This window comes from Urocitellus parryii, chromosome 5 (assembly GCF_045843805.1).
Source record: "Urocitellus parryii isolate mUroPar1 chromosome 5, mUroPar1.hap1, whole genome shotgun sequence".
NCBI classification, from domain to species: domain Eukaryota; kingdom Metazoa; phylum Chordata; class Mammalia; order Rodentia; family Sciuridae; genus Urocitellus; species Urocitellus parryii.
In genome coordinates, this window is record NC_135535.1 from 10,326,331 (window position 1) to 10,349,034 (window position 22,704).

General features: G+C 57.9%; 3 protein-coding genes and 1 pseudogene across 3 annotated transcripts; 1 reads left to right on the forward strand and 3 right to left on the reverse strand.

The window, feature by feature from the left end:
* Nucleotides 1-6,566: 6,566 nt before the first annotated feature.
* Nucleotides 6,567-8,479, reverse strand: Galr3 (galanin receptor 3). Its single transcript, XM_026411498.2, has 2 exons — nt 8,121-8,479; nt 6,567-7,323 (listed from the first exon to the last, which is right to left on the reverse strand). Exons 1-2 carry the CDS (start codon nt 8,477-8,479, stop codon nt 6,567-6,569), a joined length of 1,116 nt encoding a protein of 371 aa, XP_026267283.1.
* Nucleotides 8,480-11,062: 2,583 nt separating this feature from the next.
* LOC113198666 (noggin-like) lies at nt 11,063-11,939 on the forward strand (annotated as a pseudogene).
* A 1,027-nt stretch (nt 11,940-12,966) lies between these two features.
* On the reverse strand, nt 12,967-19,556 carry Gcat (glycine C-acetyltransferase). The gene is made up of 9 exons (XM_026411472.2): nt 19,297-19,556; nt 17,232-17,362; nt 15,799-15,900; nt 15,186-15,332; nt 14,588-14,742; nt 14,374-14,456; nt 14,083-14,254; nt 13,694-13,815; nt 12,967-13,433 (listed from the first exon to the last, which is right to left on the reverse strand). Exons 1-9 carry the CDS (start codon nt 19,490-19,492, stop codon nt 13,282-13,284), a joined length of 1,260 nt encoding a protein of 419 aa, XP_026267257.1. The 5' UTR covers nt 19,493-19,556; the 3' UTR covers nt 12,967-13,281.
* Nucleotides 19,557-20,751: 1,195 nt separating this feature from the next.
* On the reverse strand, nt 20,752-22,047 carry H1-0 (H1.0 linker histone). The gene has a single exon (XM_026411458.2). It carries the CDS (start codon nt 21,733-21,735, stop codon nt 21,151-21,153), a length of 585 nt encoding a protein of 194 aa, XP_026267243.1. The 5' UTR covers nt 21,736-22,047; the 3' UTR covers nt 20,752-21,150.
* Between the last annotated feature and the right edge of the window lie 657 nt (nt 22,048-22,704).

Here is a 22,704-nt window from a genome sequence, read left to right on the forward strand (position 1 = left end):
CCTCAGTAACTTAGCAAAGCTGAGCAATTCAGGGAGACCCTTTTCTAAACAAAATATTAAAAAAGGGCTGGGATGTGGCTCAGTGGTTTAAGTGCCCCTGGGTTCACACCCCAGTACCCCCTCCCCCCCAAAAAAAGTCCCTCGCTCTGGGTATTACAGCCCCTAGCTCCCATGCTAGCCCCGAAGCTCACACTGGACCTTGGGGCCTGCCAGAAGATGTGAGCAGCTCACATTGTGAGGAGAAAACAGGCTGGTCAGGTAGGTAAAGGGGGCTGGTAAAGGGGTCTTGCCTGGTACCCCAGACGAGGACTCCAGGACTCTCTTGTGCTGTGCCCACAGAGCAGCCACTCTGACCCATGTGAACTTGGCAAATTTCTGTGGCTTTGGAAGCCCAGGGGGTTGGTCCATGTCACACAGGCATTTGGGGGTAGATCTGCCCAGTGGGCAGAGGCGATGGGTTGAATCTCCTCAGTTGGGCTTCCACGGGATAAGGATGAACAGACAGGGAGCCCCCAGGTGAAGGTTCGCCTCTGATGAGACTCCGCTCAGACAGAGCTCAATTCTGCAGGTCACTGAGACCCAGGGAAGTCACAGCTGGAAAGTGCAGAAGCCAGGATTCCAACAGAGCATGGCTCCAAAGCCAGGGCTTCCCCCACACGGTCCTTTCTCTGAGCTGGCCTCCAGGCCCAGGTTCCCTGAGCCAGAGCTTCCCAGCACACGACCACCAGAGGACCAGGGGGGCTGGGCAGCCTCAGAGCACCCAGAGGCACTCCACCCTGGTGCTGGCTCCCTTCCTCCTGCTGCAGCCTCACCCCCCTACACAGGCCACTTAACTTGGCACCAAGCAAATGCCTCAGGCTGGGCAGGTGGTGCTCCCCAGAATCCCAGCTACTTGGGTGGCTGAGGCAGGAGAATCCCAAGTTCAAGGCTAAGTTGGCAACTTATGGAGACCCGGTTGCAAAATAAAATATAAAAGACCTGGGGATGTGGTCCCCTGCCTGTGCCTCAAATGTCACCCAGGCATTTTGGACTCATCCTTGTTTCCTAAGAGGGGAACTGACCTTGAGGACTCCTGAACCAGGCTCCCAGTAGCCAGCACCCCCACCCCCCATGGCCCTCCCTGCACCTCACCTGTGGTTGGAAGGGAGACCTGTGGCCTGGGCTTCTCTGGAGGCCGAGAGCCCCTCCCTGTGGTGTCCCACTTCCTTCATGCCTCCAGGGAGCGGCTCTTCTGGGTTTTCATGGAGTTCTGTTCAGGGCTTGCCCTTCCTTCACAGCTGATTTGAATGTAGTTTTCCATTTCTATTTATTTGCACAATTAAAGTTAAAAATTAAATATGAGCTGGGTGCGCGGCACACACCGGCAATCTCAGTGGCTCAGGAGGCTGAGACAGAGGATCATGAGTTGTTCAAAGACCGCTTCAGCAACGGCGAGGCGCTAAGCAACTCAGTGAGACCCTGTCTCTAAGTAAAATACAAAACAGGGCTGGAGATGTGGCTCAGTGGTTGAGTGCCCCTGAGTTCAATACCCAGTACCCCCCAAAAAAGCTCAGCCCAACAGCTGGAGTCCTTAAACCAGAAACAGCTTCACCTGTGCTCCGCCTGCCCCCCACCCACACCATTCTGCATGCAGCCAGCGGCTCACAAATGAGGCCTTCATCAGGGCTGAGGCACGGCTGTCCATTAATGGAGCACTTCAGGGTGGTTAATTGGTGTTTGTTTCCCAGGTCCACACCTCCAGGCTAATAAGTGGCGCTGTTCCTGCCAGCCACAGCAGGGCTGCTTAACAAGGCTGTTCCAGGGCCCTCCCCTTACCTGCCCTAGCCAGGGTCAAGGGTAGCCCTGCCAGGGTAGCTACACAGGGTTGGGGGGGCTCTTCTGCCACTGCTCCCCTTAAAGATCATCCCCCAAGTCAAACAAACCTAAGCTAAAACCCCAGCCCCACCATCCTGGCTCTTTCAGAGTCTCAGTTTCTCTGTCTTCAAATTCTAAGTCAGATGAGACCCAAGTTCAGGGCTACACATAGGCCTCACACCTGGTAAGTATGCACACAGGTACCCCTGGCATGTCACCCAGGCCCCTGGGTCTCCACTTGTCCCACCAAGCTCATCATCTTCCCCCCAATTTTCCCCCTTAGCCACCCCCAGTAGCCCAAGCCAAAAGTCTGGGTGTCACCTAGGACCCCTCTCTCCTTGTCCTCCGGCTGTCTCCAGGCTCCGAGCATTGTACCTCCTAAGTGGTCGACTCACCTGTTCTCACTGCCCCCCACGGCCATATCCTTGGTGATCTCATCTCCCTGGATTCTCACCCAGCCTCCTGCCTGGTCTCCCTGCCATGTCTCTCTCTGCTCTGCCACCCCATGAAAATCAGCCTTGGCAGCCAGAAGCACTTCCCTAAATCTTATCAAGTCACTCTGGTTTACAAACTTTCAATGGCTCCCCATTGCCTTCAGGACAAAGTATGGCCTCCATTTCAGATTAGATTTAGAGTCCTCCATGACTCCTCCCCACCTCTCCCACCTCCCCCCTGTGGGGCTCCCCTACCTTGTCCTTGGCCCGATGCCAGGCAGCCCAGCTCCTGTTTGGTCTCCTCCTTCCCATCTGCCCTGATGAATTTCCACTTCAAGGCTGCATTTGGGCACCTCCAGGGTCTTTTTTGTTGGGCCACCAGGGTAAGGCCTCTCCAGGGCTCCATAACCCCCGGACACACCCGGGGGGGTGTCCAGATATGAGCGCTTTGGGCTCCTCCCTGAGAAGTTTGCACACACAGGAAAGCAAGAGGGCTGCAGAATCCAAACCTCCCTCCACTACGCAGGGCTCCTGCCGGAAGCAGTGACGCATACTGTAATCCCAGCAGCTCGGGAGGCTGGGGCAGGAGGATCGTGAGTTCAAAGCCAGCCTCCGCAACTTAGTGAGGTTCTAAGCAATTCAGTGAGACCCTATCTCTAAATAAAATCTTAGAAAGGGCTAGAGATGTGGCTCCGTGGTTAGGTGTCCTTGGGTTCAATCCCCAGGACCAAAAGAAGAAGGGCCCTTAGCTGGGCACACAGTCCTGGCTGCCCTATGGCCCCTCCCTCCCTGTCCCCAAATGCAGTGGAGAAGTCTGTGGCTGTAGAACCCACACCTGAAGTCCCAGAGACTCGGGAGGCTGAGGCTGGCTTGGCAATTAGGTGAGATTCTGAAGAAAAAAAAAAAAAGAAAGAAAAGAAAAAAGAACTTGGGATGAAGCTCAGTGGCAAAGTGTCCCTGGGTTCAATCCCCAGAGCTGAAACACAAAATGAAAGAAAAGGAAGAAAGGAAGGAAGGGAGGGAGGGAGGAAGGAAGGAAGGAAGGAAGGAAGGAAGGAAGGAAGGAAGGAAGGGAGGGAGAGAGGGAGGAAGGAAGGAAGGGAAGAGAAAATGGCTGCTCCTTCTGGATCCCCGAGATGCTCCAGGCTCAGCCATGGACTTGGCAGGTCCTAGACCAGGTCCTTCTCCTGGGCCCTCAGGGGCAGAGGCCAGGGCTCACTGAACCCCTTCCCCAGCGCCACTGCTTCCCTTGCTCTCAGGGGAGCCGCAGCTCTCCTGGCCAAGCTGTTTGAACCGTCTGCTCTTGCAGGTATTTCATCACCCCCTGAAGCAAACCCAGGAGCTGCTTGACCAACTCCAAGCCCAGCGGCAGGCCATCCACTTTCCTGCCACATCTGTGGCAAAAATAATTTCCCAGCCTGGCCCAGGACTAGCTGGTTTCCCCCCTAGGGCTCAGAGCGGACCTTGGTGTCCTTCCTCCCAGCCTGTCCCCAGCAACCCTGCAGCTTCTGAGCTGCATCTCTTGGGGGCACCTCCCCTCCCGGAAGCCTGCTTTCCCCACATGCCCTCTCTGCCTCCCCTGCTGACCCCCTGCTTCTACTGCACGAGCCCACTTATTGCTCCTGAGCCCCCTGCCTTGTGCGGGTTGCTGCCCACCTGGTGCGCCTTTCCCACCTCCTTCCTGAAAAATGCATGTTAAATGTCACCTGTGGGATTCCTGCTGGCACAGCCCAGGAAGGCAGGCTGCCCACTCTGAGCCCTTTCAGAACAGGGTGTGTCCATGTTACCGGGCTGTCCTTTCTTCGGCATTTGGGCGTCCAGTAGGACTGAGCACTCCTGGAAGGCAGGGACCAGGGTGAGCGCAGGCTGTCTGTCTTCTCCCAAGCCTCAAATGTTTTGAGGATCAAGAAGAGAAAGAAGGTCAGGGTCAAGTCTTCCTTCCCGGGCACCCCTGTCCTCCTGTATCAAGTATCTGCTGTGTGTCTGCCATGTGTCAGGCTGCACAGTCCTCTGCTACCTGGGGACCTGGACCTCCATGTGGCTTCACTGGGCCAGAGTGACCTCAATCCCCAGAACCAGGGGATCTCAGACTGCCAGCCAGGGCCCTGGGCCATACAACTGCTCTCACCAGCTGAGCACAGACCCAGAACCCAGGGCCACTGCAGAGGGTGGCTCTGACCAGCTCCTTTCCGGGATTTCTTGCAGGTCCTAACTCCAGTCTGGCTGCTCTCTGGCCAGGTGATCTGGTCTCCTGTCCATCCCAGGCACCTACCTGTGACGCCAACACAGAGCTGTGCAGTTGCCACCCAACCTAGGACACTTGGTTCCCATGTCAACTTTGAGGGCACCCACAACCTGTGGTGCAGTGAACCTCATCTGCTACCCTTCCCTGTTTTGCTGAGGCTGCCGGGGCTGCCCTGCAGTGATCCCTCAGGCCTAGTTGGATCCCAGCCCTGCAATTCATGTTCTGTTTAATATCCTGGTCATATTACCCCTCTCCTTATGCCCCAGCTCGCTTTCTTTCTTTCTTTCTTTCTTTCTTTCTTTCTTTCTTTCTTTCTTTCTTTCTTTCTTTCTTTCTTTCTCTTTCTTTCTCTTTCTTTTTCTTTCTCTTTCTTTTTCTTTCTTGTAATTGTAGATGGACAGAATGCCTTTATTTATTTATTTATTTTAAATGTTTTTGCAGTGCTGAGGATCAAACCCAGTGCCTTGCATATGCTAGGCAAGCGCTCTGCCACTGAGCTACAGCCCTAGCCCCACCAGCTCTCTTTTTGAAGATGGAGACGCTCTCCCTCTCCTGCCAGGGTTGGTGAGGCACAGGAGAGGGCAGGATGATGGCTCAGGCCCTGGAAGCGTGGCTCCTCCACCTGGCCTCAGACTCCCGCTGCCGCTGTGACCACTGGGTCTGTGGCAGGTGGCAGGCAGTGATGGAGACGTGGCAGCTGTGTTTTGTCAGGGAAGGTCCTTCCTGGGTGTCCCAGCAGCCAGGACGTATAAATAGTGGGGAGACGTGGAAGCCGCAGGGCCTCAGGCCTCAATCCCAAAGCTAATAAACATTATTGATGTGTGGGGAGGGAGGAAGAAGGGGCAGCTTTAGAACCATCGAGACTGATTTATTGGTTAATTAGTGGTTTCTACAGCCACAGACTTCCCCACTGCATGTGGGGACAGGGAGGGAGGGGCCACAGGGCAGCCATGACTGCAGGGAGGCCAGCTGGGGCCACAAGTAAAACTCAGTGTCTTCCTAAGCCAGGAGCACTGAGGAGCTAAAGGAATACTGCAGGATGTTTGGCCCAGGGAATGGACCCAGGACTGACTGGAAAAGGGAGGCCTAACTGACTGGCCCTGCTGCCTGAGTAGCCAAGCAGATCTCTCTCTCTCTCTCTCTCTCTCTCTCTCTCTGTAGGCTATTGAACCCAGGGCTTCACATATGTTGGGTAAACACTTTACCAGGCCCCAGCCGTCTTTAATTTTTATTTTTGAGATAGGGCCTCACTAAGTTTCTGGGGCTGGTCTTGAATTTGAGATCCTCCTTCCTCAGCCTCCCAAGCAGCTGGGATTACAGACATGTGCCATGGTACTTGCTACAGAACACGCTCAAGGAAAAAAACTGGGAGCTCTCAGAGTTTTTGAGAGCATCCAGTCAGCTGTGGGAAGCTGGGGAGCTGCAGGTTTGGAAAGTGAAGTAGGAAGAACCGAGAAAAATTGGGAAGCATGGAAATGGAGAGGAGAGGCCCCAGAAGTAGAAAAGGAAGCCCACGTAGTAGAAAAGGTCAGACAGCCGTGGACTTGAATCCAACTCTACCAAACACTAGATATGTGACCTCGGACAGATCACTAAGGCTCTCTGATCCTTGATTGCCGTGGTTGTCAAATGAGGCTAACCGTCTTTACCTTGTAAGGCTGTCTTAATAAGGAATGTAGAGCTTGTGAGTATTCGCTGTTAACTGCTAGTATCCAGTTACTTAGGACAAGGTTTGGGACAGAGAAGGGGCTGGTACAGAGGATGGAGGAAGCAGGGCCTGAAAGGTGGGGCCAGATGGATGGGTAGCAGGACTGCTCTCCTGCCTGGCTGGCTCTGGACAGGGCCAGGGCGGGACACTTTCACTGCCGCGATCTGGGGCGGCTCTGCCACCCTGTAAGAGCCTCCTCAAAGGGCTCTTGGCCTTGGCCCGGTCCCCTAGCCCAGTGGCGTCTTGCCCTACAGGAAACGGCCCGACAGACAGACGGATGGACAGATACCAGCAGAGTCCAGGAAGGCAAGGTTTATTCGGGTCCTCAGGCACACAGGGCTCGCCCGGCCTCCCCCAGGCGGGCGGGCTCCCCGCTCCAGCCGCCCCCGGCCGGCAGCCTCCCGCGAGGCCCAGCGCCCCCGGGGCAGAGGGCGGGACCCGAAGACGCCGGGCGGACGCGCCGGAGGGCGCGGCGGGCGCTCGCGGGGCAGCGGGCGCGGTGGCGGCGGCGGCGGCCGCAGGGCCACAGGCGGCGGAAGCGCGCGCGGAAGTGGCGCGAGGCGAGCGCGTAGACGAGCGGGTTGAGGCAGGAGTTGGCGTAGGCGAGGCAGTGCGAGGCCAGGCGGCAGGCGTAGGTGGCGGGGCTGAAGGCGAAGCGGCCGTACCAGAAGCAGAGGATGAGCGCGTGGTGCGGGCCCCAGCAGAGGGCGTACAGCGCGGCCACCGCCAGCATGGCGCGACCCGCGCGGCCCGTGGCCCGTCGCCGCGCCTCTGCCGCCGCCGCGCCCGCGGGGCCCACGGCGGCCCACAGGAAGCGCAGCGTGCGCCCGTAGGCCAGGCTCACCACGGCCACCGGCAGCAGGTAGCCCGCGGCGAAGGTGGCCACGTCCAGGGCGCGGCGGCGCGCGTCCTCCCAGGCGGGCACGCAGAGCTCGAGCGCGCCGTAGCGCACCGTGCCGTAGTAGCTGAGGTAGGGCGCCGAGAAGAGCGCCGCCAGCAGCCACACTAGGCCCACGGCGGCGCGCGCGTTGCGCGGGGTGCGCAAGGCCCGAGAGCGCAGCGGGTGCCGCACGGCCAGGTACCTGCGGGCGGCGGCGCGGGGTCAGCGGCGGCCTTCCCCCGCCGGCCCGGGTCCATGCCCCTGCTCAGGGGTCCTGTGCTGACAGTGGGGGGATCCTAAGGACCCAGGGCGCTATCACGCTACGTGCTGAGAGCCAAGCCTGACACCTAGCAAGGGCCCAATCGCCCTTCTATGTTATTTTATTTTTTGGTGTTGGGGATTAAACTCAGGGGCGCTAGACCCCCCCCCCCAGCCCTTTTTAGTTTTTATTTTGAGATAAGAGCCTCGCTAAGTTGCTGAGGTTGGTCTCGAACTTTCAATCCTCCTGTCTCAGCCTCCCAAGGCCCTGAGATTACAGGCGTGCACTTAGACTTTATGAATTCTTAGATGTCCAGAATTCTTTCACATCGGAATCAAGTAAGGGTGAAACAAGTAATTGCCCAAGGTTATCAGCTAGGCACTCAGCCTGGATTTGACCCCAAGTTTCAAGCCATTTGATGCAGGTGTCAGCATGACCGGGGCCTGGAATGATCAGTTGCAAAATATCTTAAAACATTGGGAATTTCTTTTGCCAAGAATTTCACCTCCTATGTCAACTCTTGAGACTGAAGAGATGTCCCCTGAACTCTATAATGTGTGTGTGTGGGGGGGGGGGGGCGGCGGGGCAGCATGGTCCCCTTAGGCATGCCCTGCAGAGCCCAGAGAGCTCTCCTTCCCTCCTTCCTACCTCCCTTGTCGGTCCCCGATTCTTTCCTTTCTAAGTTCAGTGAGAATCTCTGCAGGACTTCCCTCCCCAGTTGGGCCCCAGGCACAGCCCACCTGTCCACTGAGACGGCAGCTAAGGTGAAGCTGCTGGCATACATGGTGAGGTAGATGAGCAGGTGCACGGCCTTACAGACGAGCGCCCCGAAGAGCCAGGCCTCCAGCGTGTAGATGGCGGCCTGGAAGGGCACGCAGCACAGGATGAAGCAGAGGTCAGCCACGGCCAGGTTGAGGATGAACAGATCCGTGGTGCTGCCTGGCTCCTGCCAGGTGCTTGGGCCTGGCTGCAGCAGCACCGCCAGCACCAGTCCATTGCCCACTGTGCCCAGCAGGAAGATGAGGGCAAAGACCACAGGCACTGCCACGGCCCCCACACTTCCAGGGCTCTCCAGCGAAATGTTCTGGGCATCAGCCATCTCCCCATCAGATGGACACCTGGGGAAGAGAAGCTGGAGTCCTCAGGCAGTGTGTCCCCTGCTCTGGGCACTTGTCTTGGAGGCCCTAGTTCCCCTAGCCTGGGTCTGGCCAGGTGTCCTGGACTGGAAGCTCATGGGTAATGGTGGAGAGGGGCAAAGCCAAAAGTCAACACTGGGACCCACTGTGTGAGCAAGTCCCTGGCACAGTCACATTGGTGGTGGGGGGATGCAGTTCTTCAGTTTCCTAGGGAACACTCCTGTGACCCAGGGTGCAGAGGACTCTGAGTTATTGACGGACACCTTCCACTCATGAGGCAGATGAAGACCCACAGAACAGGTGAAGACATGGCAGATGGCGGAGGGGCAGCATCAATCCCAGGAGCTTGATATATTTCCCTTATTTCTCGATGGGGCTCTAAAGCTCAGGGGAGACCCTTGGACATGGGGTTCAGGACTTTCTCTGGCTGGTAGCCTCAGCAAAATGTGTGACATCCCTAAATCATTGGTGAGTCTGGTCTAGTGAGATTCCCCACGAGGGCAAAGGTAGGAAAACCATATGGTCTTTTCTGAGCATGGAGAAATTGAGGCCCAGAGGGGGAACAGGGTGGTGAATGGCACACCTTGGGTGCATCTGTACCCTGGCTCCTAGGCCGGGGTGCTCATCGGAGGCTGTAACAATGGTACCACTGACAACCTTATCCTTGCCCCATCCCGGAGCCCACATCTGCTACCTGTGGATCCCCTTGCATGCTGGGACAGTGGGGTAGGAATGGATTAGGAGCTGGGGTAGGGAAGCAGGGAGGAGGGAAGAAAGGCACCATCTGCTCCCACCCAGGACCCAGCATGCAGCAAGCCCCCAAGCCCAGAATGGGCAGCACCCACCTCAGCCCTGGGAACTGGGCCCTCCTGGGTGGAACGGCCAGGCTAGGGCTGCCTCCTGGCTCAGCGGCTGCCCCTTGGTGCCTCCCTGCAGGTACAGGTCTGCCTCCTACTTCTCCCTTTGCCTTCAAGGCCCCTCCTCTCCTCTGCCCCCGTCTGCAGAGTCCGACTTGGGCACTCCCTCCAGAGTAGCCACCAGCCACCGTGCTCAATCCCTGACTCCCCGGGGTGGCATGCTCTTCTGCCTGGCTCTTCTCTGCCTCTGCCTGTCTGCGTTGCTGCTGCCTCATTCTCTCTTTCCTGGGAGTAACCCATTGATCTCGCTCTCTGAGATTGGCTATGTAGTTAACCCCTTGGTGTCCAGAGCCCAGCACATTCCTGACACTCCCACCTCCATCCACCCTGCCGATGACTCCACCCCTTCTCCTCTCCCCTCTCTGCTCCAATCCATACTAAGCAAGGACAGGATTCCTACTCCTTGTGCATGTGTGTGGTACTGGGGATTAAATCCAGGGGCCCTCTGCTACTGAGCTGCAACCCAGCACCCCCCCACACACACACTTTTTTTGAGACAAGATCTCATTAAGTTGCTGAGGCTGATTTTGAATTTGTGATCCTCCTGTCAGCCTCCAGAGTAGCTGGAATTATAGGAGTACACCACCAGGTCCGTCTAAATTCCTAGTCTTAAAGGGCTTTCCTGAGCTGGGAAGCCAGTATATGAGTACCCTTCCTGTAGACTTCAGGTAGGACCCCCTCCTCAGGCCCTTGTGAACCCCCAGAAACCCATCTCCCCTAAACTTGTTCCAGATGGTTCAGGAAACGGTCCTAAGAGTTTCTCTTTAGTTTGAGAGTAACAGGGAGCTAATGAAGGTTCTAGAGCAGGGACATGACCTGCACATTTTATTTTGAAAGAAGTTTATTATGACCTGGCCACCTGGCATGACCTGCCGGCCTGCACAGACCATGCACATCAAGCTGCTAAAAAAATTAAAAAAAAAAAAATGGACACAGAGAGAGAGACCTACTCAGAGCCTCTTCTCCAGGCAACAGCCAAAGAAGTGAAAAGGTCTAGGTGAATGGCTATGTGATCCATGGGGTGCTGGCCTGGACCCTTGGAGGAGTGGCACATAGCCAAATGCACTGGGGAGCCGTGCAGTGGTCTGGATTCATAACCAGGAGGTTGCTGTCATATTGGACAGGTGGGGAGAGGCAGAAGGCAGTTTGCCCTGAGTCAGGAAGGGTCTTTCTAGAAACTGACTGGGAGGGGAGACTGTAAAGAGTGCTGGCAGAGCTGAGGCTTCCATTGGAGGCCAGAGGAGCTGGGGAAGACCTTGGGATCAGTTCCTAGGAGGCCAGGGCTGTTCGCCAACGCTCAGAGGTGACTCTGAAGCCCTGCATTACCAACTCCAGATGTAGAGAATCCCCAAAATTTTGGAGCTAGAGATTGAGTGAATTAGCATTGTAGGATCTTATGATCCCTGATCAAGGGAATTTGTAGGATTCTAGGCTTAGTGCAGTAGGTTTTTTGGAATCATGGACAGTATTAGCATGGAAACACGCAGAACCGGTTGGAAAGCCCCTGAGATCCATGATCCGGCGGCCCCAGGCTCCTTGGGAGCCCCCTGCCCTCAAGGCCTCTCTTCCAGGGGGTTGGGCTGGCAGTACTGGGGCCAAGGGCTTCTGGCACAGCAGGGCTGAGCAGATATGATAGCAGGGGAGGAGGGGAAGAGGAAGGAGGAGAGGCGACCACGGAAAGTGCGGCTGGGCAGCCAGGACTGGTGTGGGGTCATGACCGGAGCTTCAGGGTGTTCCTACTGCCACCTTCTCCTCTTGCTCCTGCTGCTGCTGACTGCCTTACTCATGGCCGCGCCCTTCAACCAGGTGCCCGGCGAACAGCGGTCCCCAGAGCTCTGGGCCCCACAGGACGCCGACTTGCAGCTGATCCGCAGCCGGCCCTCGGGTCCTGCAAGGCCCTAGGGCTTGTCGCGGGAGGCTGGCGACTACCAGTACGTGCCGAAGCCGAAACACAGGCGCCCGGATCGGCTGTTGAGTCTGCTGGGCGCCTCCTACGATCCCTTCTGGATGACGGAGGAGGAGCCTCACCGTGGCGGACACCGGGAGGGGCGGATGGGCACGCTGAGCCGCGAGCTGGCTGACAGCATGGAGCGCTACCTCGGCCAGCTGGCTCGGGAGGTCGCCGAGCTGCCGCTGCCCGCACTGCCGGCCCTGGAGCCCAACACCAGCAGCGGAGCCTGGGGGCTGCGGGAGGCTTCGAGCATTCTGCGCCACTGGCTGGTGGACCTCGCTTCCTGTTGGCCTCAACTCATCTTGGGTAGATCTGGGCCCCGTTTTCTGGCCCCGCTGGGTCCGCCACACCGACTGCGATGCGTTGCCTCCCGCTTGTTCCTGGCCGCCTGGCATGACCTGCCGGCCTGCACAGACCATGCACATCAAGCTGCTGGCCTGGCACTGCTGGTTGAGGCCCAGGCTGCCACCAGGTCAGGCACACCCCCTGCAGCAGTGCGCATGGCGCCAGGTGCTCTACCCAGTAGTGGCGGCCTGCAAGTGTTCTTGCCGCTGATGTGACCACACCTGCCAGCCATGCCGCCTGATCCCCTTGGGCACCATGACCTCCTGCACGACTGCAGCCTCTTGGCCCCAAGCTCCTTCCCGATCGTAGGCTACAATGCCCTGAATCTCAATTTTAAGCACCCTCAGGATCCGGCCAGAGCTCCCCCAGGGCTGGAGGTGCCAGAGAGTTAATGACAAAGAGCCTTTCCTCCCATGTGACACACCAGGCAAACTAGAACTTTCCAAGGCCACGCCACGCTGGAGCTGCACTGACTCAGAACTCAGTCCCCACCCCCACCAGCACCATGAGCCCAGGAGCCTGAGCCCAATGCAGGCACTCCCCTCATCCTGTGACGCCTGTAGGACCAGGGGCAGACCAGGGGCAGCGACTGTGGCAAAGAGGCTGGCACCTCCAATAGGGGAGCGGCGAGTCGTTTGGGGCGGGGAAGGGAGGATGGGGCCTTGGAGCCGCAGATCGTCCTTCCAGGCCTTGCCTGTGGCCGCCGAAATCACCGCAGTCCAAGGCCACCAGTCTGAAGTGGGCGGGGCAGACGGCAACCGCGCAGCGACCCAAGCCTGAAATAGCTGCGCCCTCTGGCGGCTGATCATCAGGCAGTAGGCCTGGGAAGGAGCGCAATGGAAGAGCCTAGATCACAATGTAACAGCCTCTCTGTACAGTAGGGCAAACTGGGACACACAGCAAATGGGGCTTGCCCCAGGTCATGGAGTCAGGGACAAAGTGGTCTGGAACACAGCATTCCAGATTGTCAGGGGCTTCTCAGTAGTGAGTCACATTCTTTTCTTTAGGGCCTAAATGCCCTACCTCTCCTCCCAAACGTGGTTTTGGGCACGCCATCTCTTCTTATCTGGGTACTAGAGGATATTCTTTGGATGGGGCGCAGAGGACAAGGTGTCCACCAACCCTAGACTTGGGGGGCTGCAGAACAGGGTGAGTGGCATGGGAGGGGGTACGCAGGGCTGGTTCCCAGCATAACATAGCATCACAGAATGCAGCTGAGCCAACGTGGCCCCTGCTTATCTCCCAGACACTCCTCTCTGTCTTCATTTGGAGGGGAGGTCAGCCCTGGGAGGGACAGTCCTCTTGCAGGAGGCTTCCTTGCAATCCTGGCTCCTGTCTACCCCACCACCGGACTGGGCCCCACAGAGAATAAAGCAGATCGGAGTCACAGCACTTCTCACACTGTTGTCTCACACCCTCGTGGCACAAGCACAGGCCTTCTCTGAGCCAGCCCCAGGATTTGGGGTCAGGGGTTAGAGCCTCTGGCCTGATCAAAGGCCCCCCTTTTCGCGGTGGCAGTAGGGGATCTTGGCTCTGCCGCTGTGCCCGGCACTCAGGGCAATGCTTTGTGCAAGCGCCCCACCTCCACGAAGGCCTCCACACAGCGGTCAATGTCCTCCTCGCTGTGCACCGCTGAGATCTGGACCCGGATCCGCGCCTTGCCCTTGGGAACCACAGGGTAGCTGAACCCGATGACAAAGATGCCTGTGGAGGTGGACAGCAGAGTGCAAGAGCTGCACGGGCTCCGGGGGACACCACACCCAGTGCCGGCTCTCCCGAGGCCCGCACAGGGCCAGGAGCTGCCCAAGGTCTCAGACACGGTGCTGCCCATGTCTGGGGTTGTGGGGCGGGACCCACAGCTGGTCTAAGAGAGGGGTGGGGTGGGGAGAAGGGAGACCCACAGTCTTTGGGTTCCCATTTCTTTCCTCTTAGGATCCCTCGGTCCTCCTGCCCCAGTTCCTTACCTCTCTTCAGCATGTCATCAGCCATGCAAGAGGCCAGCCGGGCGTCACCCAGCATTACAGGGCAGATGGGGTGACTGGCTCCCGAGATGGTGAAGCCAGCAGCCTCCATTTTAGTGCGGAACCTGTGGACAGAGCAAGACAACTGAGGGACATTCACAGGGCTCCTGGGTACATGGCTCAGGATCTGTGCCCAAGTTTGCAAGATGAACCAACAAAGACAGAGGCACAGACCCTACAAGGGAGGGGGAAGCAGACCCAGGGCAGGCAGGAGAGAGGGGGGAAAGGCAGGTCTGACGGGGGACACGGAGACTTCAGGAGGAGCCTGTGGCCCGGGAAGCCCTCACCACACCCCCACTCTCCGCCTGCCCCACCCCTGCTGGGAACCGCACCGCTGGGTCTTGGCAGCCATAGACTGGACAATGGTGTTGCTCTCCATGAGCAGGTCCAGGGCCTTGGAGGCACAGCCCACCACAGCAGGAGGCAGACTGTTGGAGAAGAGGTAGGGCCGGGCCCGCTGCCGCAGCAGGGACACCAGAGGCCCGGGTCCTGTTGTATAGCCCCCTGAGAACATGGGAGGGGCGTGGGGTTGGTCAGGGCCCAGAGCCCAGCCCCGTCCCTTCTGGAATACAGTGAGTGCTGTCCTCTGCCACCCCCCACTTCCCTGACACCCCTCCGGGCACCTGATGCTCCACCCAGCGCCTTCCCCAGGGTGGAGTTGACGATGGTGACCTGGTCCATCACGCCCAGCAGCTCATCTGTGCCCCTGCAAGGAAAGCAGCCACTGCTGCCGCTGGTCTCCTGAGTGCCACCCGTGGGGTAGGCTGGGGCTAGCCTCCTGGTTTTCCACCCACCCTCAGAAGCCCCACCCAGGCCTCAGGTGCCACATGCTCCCACCGTCCTGTGGGCCCCAGGAAACCGGTGGCATGACATTCATCCACAAAGACCAGGGCACCATATTGAGAGGCCAGGCGGCAGATGTCCTGCAGGGGGGCGATGTCACCATCCATGGAAAAGGCTCCGTCGGTGGCCACTAGGCGCAGCCGATGTTTCTGCGGGGAAGACAGGAAGGCGGCGAGCGCTGTGGTCAGCTGGGCCTAAGCACCTGCCCTGCGCTGCTTGGGGGTCTGAGAGGCGGGCACCGAGGTTCTGCCACTTTTTGGCTGTAAATCCTCTCCCCCGCGAGCACCTGACTGAGCCCTACACCTCCTCGGGGCAGCCTGGAGCCACACAGCCTGGGCAGTGAGAAGTGTCCCAGGTGTGACCTCCTGGGTCAGGTCCCAGAGGGCAGGGTGAGGCGAAGCCAGGTCCTGCGCCGTTTCTACCCGTCCTGGAAGGTGCCCGTTGCCCTGAAGGTAGCCAGGCGGCTGAGGCTTTGGGTTGGGATCCTGGTGGCGTCAGACCTCCAGGCTGGACCTGAGTGAGGAGGGAGCCTCCCCAAGTCTCAGCGCCTTCACCAGGGAGGCTGAGGGCAAGCTCCAGGGCCTCATCCCACCTGGGCCTCCTTTAGCTTGGCTTCTAGGTCAGCCATGTCCAGGTGCCTGTAGCGATACTTGTGGGCCTTGCACAGACGGATGCCGTCAATGATGGAGGCATGGTTCAGCTCATCCGACAGCACCGCATCCTCAGGGGTCAGCAGAGCCTGGAGGGGGCAATCGGCAGAGTCATCACCCAGCCACCTCGGCATTCTCTCTCCTTCATGATGCCCCCCCAGGTCAGGATTTCACTGCCAGCCAGGGCACTCCTCTGGGCAGGGAAGCAAGGCCCCTCCACCTCCACCTGGTTCCCAGTGCCCACTGCAGGGCTGGACCAGGGCCCTCCTCCGGTGAGAGCAGGTGAGACATGGCCTGGTGAGTCCCAGGCCCCGCCAGCCCCAGCCTTCTTCCAGCTGATGTCAGTTACCCCCAGATGCTCTAGAAGCGGGGCTCCTTGCAGCCCCAGGCTTCCTCCTAGAACACCTGCGGGGCCCAGCCATGACCTCCGTAAGAAAGGGCACTGGAACTTCCAGGAACAGCAGCCGCATCCTGCTGGGTTCCCCTGATGGACCATCCCATACCATCCGTGGCTCTGCAGGCCCCACCCAGCTCCCACCCACAGCCTCCACACACCTCAAAGAGGCCAGCGTTGGCATCGAAACAGCTGGGATAGAGGATGGCATCCTCCCGCTGGTGGAAGCGGGCTATTTTGGCTTCTAGACTCTTGTGAATGCTCTAAAAAATGGACACAAGCCACGTAGGTATTCACTCCTGTGGAGTCCTGTGGGACTAGCCCTAGAAGACAGAGGCTTAGAGAGCCTCAAACAGACCCAGCCCAGAACCCAGGAGGCTGCAGCCTCAGCCTTGCCCACCTGCCTTCTACCAATGAGCTACACTCCCAGGCCCTTGATCCCTCTTTCTGCACCGCACAGGTTATCCCAGAGCCGGCAGGAACCTGACACATGGTTCCTACTGAGTTGGGGACTTGCTAGGTTTCCTATCCTGGATGGACCTCGTGGTGGAACCGTGGGTGCTGATGGGAAAGACATCTTCCTTCCTTTATTTATTTAGAAACAGGGTCTTCCTAAGTTGCTGAGGCTGGCCTTTAACTTGTGATCCTTCTAACTTAGCTTTCCAAGTCACTGGGATTACAGGCTGGAGAAGATGTCTTCCTAATAGCAAAAGGAGTGTCCCTTTGGTTGCTTCATGACAAAGAAGACTCGGGCGTCTGCATCTTAGATTTGAAAGCTATTGGGTCTGGCTGGGGGTTTTGTTGGAGAGTATCTATCTAGATGGGAGACAGGGATTCTGCCTGATGTTCATTTCACCCTTACTTTTCTTCAAGAAAAAAGTGAGCCAGGCTACCTGGGTTCAAATTCCACCATGACAAGCGGTATATTTTTGGGCAAATCACTTAACCTCTCTGAGCCTCCATGTCCTCGTGTCAACCACAGAGATCAGAAGAGCATCTAACCCTCAGGATTATCAAGAGAATTAATGAGTTGATACTTGTAATGTCCTTAAAAGAGTATTTGAGGGGCTGGGGCTAGGGCTCAGAGGCTAGGCGCTTGCCTAGCATGTGTGAGGCACTGGGTTTGATTCTCAGCACCGTATATAAATAAATAAAATAAAGGTCCATTGGCAACTAAAAAAAAAAAAAAAAGGATTTGACACTGAATATATTTCATATTTAACATGAACATATTTTATCACTCAAAGTAAACAGTAGCCAAAATTTACTAAGTGTGGGCCAGGCACGGTTGTAAGCATTTTTACATGTACTAACTCGTTAATTTCTACAGTCCTATTAAGTACTATTTTCCCCAATTTACCAGTGGAGAAAACCATGGGGAACTCTGCTCTGCAGGTGGGGAAACAAGCTCAGACAGGTAAAGTTTCTTATCTGGAGGTGTCTTGGCCAGAGGCTTGCGCCCAGCCTTTCTACGACCTGCTCTGGGCAAACACGGGCCCAGAGCACGGGGACTAGCTGAGCTGGCTAAAGCAGCCCTGCTGGCTGTGGGAAGCGGACAGCTGGGGCCAGCCGCCCCCCAACACCCACTGTGTACCTGGGTCCCGCAGATGAAGCGGACTGAGCTAAGGCCAGCTCCAAACTCCTGCAGAGCCTGCAGGCCAGCCTGGATCACCTCGGGGTGGCTGCTCAGGCCCAGGTAGTTGTTGGCACAGAAGTTAAGGATCCCTGAAGAGGAAGGCAAGAGAAGGACACCTCAGGAAGGGCAAGGAAGGGCCTGGAAGGTCACAGCGCCAGGCCCCAGGGAAATGGTTCAGAGAGGAAAGGAACCTGGATTCACCTGTAAGAAAGCTACAACTACACAGATGCTCCATTCTGGGGCTAGGACGGGAGCTGGGGGTCCCCCAGGAGGCAGTGAATCCAACACTACAGAGGAGGCAGGTTAGTGAGGGGTCCTGCTCAGCGCTGCACTCGGGGAATCACATTCCACCTAAGGAGAAACCTAGCCCTTCGTCACAGGCTTCTCCTGCCCCGAAGACCCCACCAACCTCTCTTCTAGGTCTTGGATTCCTTGTGGGTAAAAGGAGAGGGCTGGGTCAGATGCCCACTGCAGGGTTTTTTGTTGTTGTTGTTGTTTTGATACCAAGAATTGAACCCAGGGGCACTTATCCATGGAGACACATCTCCAGCCCGTTTTTAAACAACGTTTTATTTTGAGATGGCGATTTGCTGAGTTGCTTATGGTCGCGCTAAATTGCTGAGGCTGGCCTTGAACTCATGATCTTCCTGCCTTAGCCTCCTGAGCTGCTGGGATTACAGGTATACGCCACTGTGCTTGGCCCCACTGTGGTTTTGATTCCAGAGTTTTTTGTTGTTCATACAGAATCACCACCCCAAGGGTGGTCCCTGAGGCCCTGGTCCTCAATTATAAAGCCCAAAGGGAGCACAGCTGACCTGAGGAGAAGCCTGAGGCCTGAGGAGAGGAAGATTCACAGCCTGAGCAAGGTGAAGACAGGATGAGCACTTGGTCTATTTTCCCATCTTTGGTGCATGTGTGTGATGCTAGGGATTGAACCTAGGGGTCCTCTACCCCTAAGCGACATTCCTAGCCCTTTTTTATTCTTAATTTTAAGACAGGTCTTTTTAAGTTGCCCAGGCTGGTCTTGAACTTGCAATCTTCCTTCCTCACCCTCCTGAATAGCCAGGATTACAGGTGTGCACCAGCCCAGCTAACATCCCATCTTTTGATTAAGTATCTCTGTGTTCATTTGGGCCTTTCCTTAGATTTGGTCTGGCTGGGGTTCTGTTGGACTGCACTGATTGGAAGACGTGGTTTCTACCTCCTACATTCTTTTTTGCCCTCACCAATCTATGCTTCCTGTGGGGGAAGACAAGGATTTCCCAGACTTCCAAATGAAACATCAGTACCAAGGAGTTCATGCCTATTTCCTAGTCAGTCAGAAGCTTCGGGAGCCTGTTGATAACCACCACCACTCATCTGAGGCCAGCACAAATAGGATGGGCAGTGACCACTGAGTGCAGTGACATGAGGAAGACCTGGTGCGGACAACGCATGTGTGGCTTCTGTAGCAGCCCTGGAAGCTCGCTGGTTTTGACTTGACTCTGAAATTGGCCTCACTGGCCAGTTAGCTAAACTTCCAGGTCCAGATTTCCACAACTACCCACAGCCAGCTGGGGGTTTCTGGACAAACTACATCTCTGAATTCCAACTTCTACAACGTAAATGACATTCGTCACTCCTAGGGACCAGCAGGAGCCCACGTGCGAAAATTAGTAGAGGCCTCTTCACAAAGCAGCCGCTTAAGAACAGATTTTTTCCCACCACCTTTCCCTGGAACCACACGATGGGAGGCAGCTGGATCTCTTTTTCTCACAGTGCCGGGTCTAGGCCTATCCCTGCCCTCTGCCAAAAAGGTGCTCCAGGGTAAATCACCTCCCTGCGACGAAACAAGTTTAACCAGGTTAGAGTTAACTCTGGGAAGCCACGGCAGCCTGGCAGATGGGAAGGGGACCCAGAGCTCTATTATGCAGGCGCCGTTCCCAACCCCCGCCCCGACTCTAGGATCTCCATTACTGTGCTAGCCCTGGACAAGCTCTCGACCACCCAGCCAGGTCCGACGACTCCCAGGAGCGGAAGTTACCTCCGGAGACGCCATCCACATGGATGTGCGGCCCCTGGCGGGAGGTGATGATCCGCTCACTCTTCCAGGTGCCAGCCGCACGGATCCCTTCCAACTCCCCCTCCAGGATGCCGCGCAGTTGAGCTACCGCTGACTGTGAGCGGCAGCCGCAGGGAGCCCGGGAGAGCGCAGCACGCCAGAAGCCGCCAGCCCACATCGCGCCCACCGCTCCGGTGCCCGCCAGCCAGCCCGGAGCCGTGCACCCGGCAGCCGCTGGCTGTCACGTGGCCGGGGGCCGGGCCGCGGCAGCCAATCGCAGCGAGAGAGGCTTCCTTCAAGGGGCGGGGCCGGGAACCCGCGGGGCGTGGCAGTATCAGCCAAGGACGAAAGTGGATTGATTTCCTAAAGAACCCGAGGAAGTAGAGCCCACCAGGCCCCCATCTCAATCCCATCCCCCGCCTACACACCCACCTCTTAGAAAGGGGTTGCCCCCTGGCCCCAGAGGACGGAGCCTAGACGGAGGCTGAGACATGTTCTACACCTTGCAGTCCCAAAGTTTCCGTCCAGCTCTCGGAACCCCCCACCCCCGGGCATTCTCAGGTGCAAACTCGGCCCCAGATGTCCTCCCGCGCCCAGCAGCCCGACGGCTCCGCATTCTCCTCCCGTCTTAAAGGTATAAAAAAAATAGACCACTACGTTTGTTTTTTTCCATTTCCCAATTTTATTTTAAAGTTTTAAAATTACAACGACAGCAAATCTTTTCCCGGCACGAATAACACTTGTTTAAAAAAAAGGGGGGGGGAAGGGAGGGGGACGCGCAAGTGCGCGATTTTCTTATTAAAAACGAGGAAGACAACTGTACAGGTTTTTTTCTCCCAGCTCCCGGTGCGAAACGTGAGCACGAGCCCTGGACAGGCGGACACAGACACATGCACAGACCCAGCTGCTAACGCTACTCGGCAAAGCCAAAACCGACTGCAAGTCTGACGGCCACTCCCCGCCCCTCCCCCTCCCCGTCTACAGCTACTTATAAAAGATTCACAAGTAAAAAGAGGTCGGTCGGGAGGTTTCCTCAAGTGGCTAGGGAGACCTAGTAGAGCCACGTCTTACACAGGAGGGACCACAAAACAGTCCTCCTAGGGCACATCCATCAGTTGTGTGGAAAAACCCAAGTTAGCAGGGCACACTGAGGCACTTGGCTGACTGACGACCCTCCCTTCCCCAAAAGTTTCCACTCCCACTTAACAGGGGACTTTGCCAAGCCACAAAGACCCTCCGATGCCTAGTTTCCAGCTGAGTGGGAGAAGCATTGGCTTCTCCCAACCAGCTGTCACCTGGACCCCTTCCCCTTCCCTAAGACAATAGAGGCCACTAGGGCAGATTAACAAAAGTGAGGAGGAACTGGCCACTGCTCACCACCGGGAGGTCCACCTCTCTCCTTTGCCACTGGTGGCTGTCACCGCTTTCCTCCCCGCAAAGGCTCTGAGACTCTCACAAGGGGCGCCCAACTTCAAGACACTCCCCCAGCGCCCCAGTTCCGGGGCTCCCTCTTGTCCAGCCAGAACAAACTGCCTCCCGCACCTACCTTCATAGCAAACAAACCACCCAGACCCCTGACCCCAGAGACTAGCGAATCCACAGAACACAATGTGCAAGCACATCCCGGCACCACACAGCCCAGGTCTGTCGCTGCTGTCCTTGCACCACTGTTAAGGAAAAGGGGACTGTCCCACAATTTTTGAGGAATCCAAATTCCATCTCATAAAGTCAGAATAGAATGGGGCAAAGGGTTGCAGAGGAGGATCGAGAGAGAAAAGGAGGAGAATATTTACAGAAAACAGAGAGGAAGGAGTGTCCACAGAGAAGCCTTGGCTGTCACTTCTTCTTGCCGGCTCTCTTGGCACTGGACTTGGCTTTGGGCTTCACTGGTTTGGCCTTCTTGGGCTTGGTCGCCTTCACGGGCTTGGCTTTGACGACCTTGGGGGTTTTGGCTTTCCTGGGCGTGGCAGGCGGCTTCTTCTTGGCCTTCTTGGCTGGGGGGGCTTTGGGCTTCTTGCTGGGGGCTTTGGTGGCAGCCTTCTTGGGCTTGGTTGCCTTCTTTGGCGTGGCCACCTTCTTGACTTCTTTCTTGGTCTTCTTGAAGGCCACGGACCTCTTGGGCTCGTCGCTCTTGGCCAGACGGAAGGACCCCGAGGCACCCACCCCTTTGGTTTGCTTGAGGACGCCGGTGGTCACCAGGCGCTTGATGGACAACTTGATCTGGGAGTCGGCGTTCTCCCCCACCTTGTAGTGACTCTTGATGTACTTCTGGATCGACTGGCGAGAGGAGCCGGCGCGGTTCTTCTCGGCCTGGATGGCAGCCACGATCATGTCTGAATACTTGGGGTGGTCTGTGGACTTCTTGGAGGCCTTGGCCCGCTTGGGTTTGGCCGCGGGAGTGGACGTGGAGTTCTCGGTCATGGTGGCCCTCCTGCTCCTGCCGAAGGCGCCTTCCAAAGGACTAGCCCTCGTCGGAGGCGGAGCGAAGCCTGACTTGGGGTCTGCTCTCGGGCCCCTGACCCGCGGGCCAGTGCGGGGTCCGGCTGGCGGGGGTGCGGGCGAGGGCTCGCGGCCTCTCCTGCCGGGCGCGGGTCTCGGGAGGGCTCGCCGGGCCGGCTCTGCGTGGCCCGGCCGCGCGGGTGTGCGCTCGGCTCGGGCGCCGGGCTCGGGCTCAGGCTCCTGCTCAGGCTCTGCCTCCGCCTCTTCTGCCTCCCTTTTCCCAGCTCCGCGTCTGGCGCTCGGGCGGCGCATCCGGGTATTTAGCGGCGGCGGGCGGACCGCGGTGAGGACAGGGCTGCTGGCTGCCTGCTCTCGGCCCGGAATGGCGCCGCGCCGCCGCCATCTGTGTTTCTTCCGCCGAGCAAATCCGACCTTTCCCCCCGGCCCGGGCCTTCCCGCCCCCCGCCGCCGCCCGGGGCCGCTGCCCGGCTCCCTGGGCTTCCCTGCTGGGCAGCCCGCCGGCCCCGCCGCCGCCCCCCGCGCCCGCCACGCGCCCCAAACGGCGCCGAGGACCGCCGGGGCGCCGGCACATTTCCCCTTTGCGGGGGGCTTGCTCTGCGGGGCCGGGGAGCACCGCGGCGGGAAGCACCCCGTTGCAAAGCTCCCCCCTGGGGCTACCAGCGACCCGGCTCCCGGCCCGCTGCGACGCCCCCCGGCCCCGCGGCGCGGCTGGAAAGCAGCCCCAACTAACACACGCGGCCCCGATAGGGGAGACTCCCAGCCGGGCTGAGCCGGGACAGGGGGGAGGGGTCGCTCCCCCGGGGTCCGGCCAGCTCTCGGGGGTCACCCCTCCCCCGACCCCCCCGCACCCCTACCCCCAGTCAGTCCACGGGCCCCCCGAGGAAACTTTCCCTGGAAGAGTTGGAAGAGCACTTTCAAACTTCGTCCCTT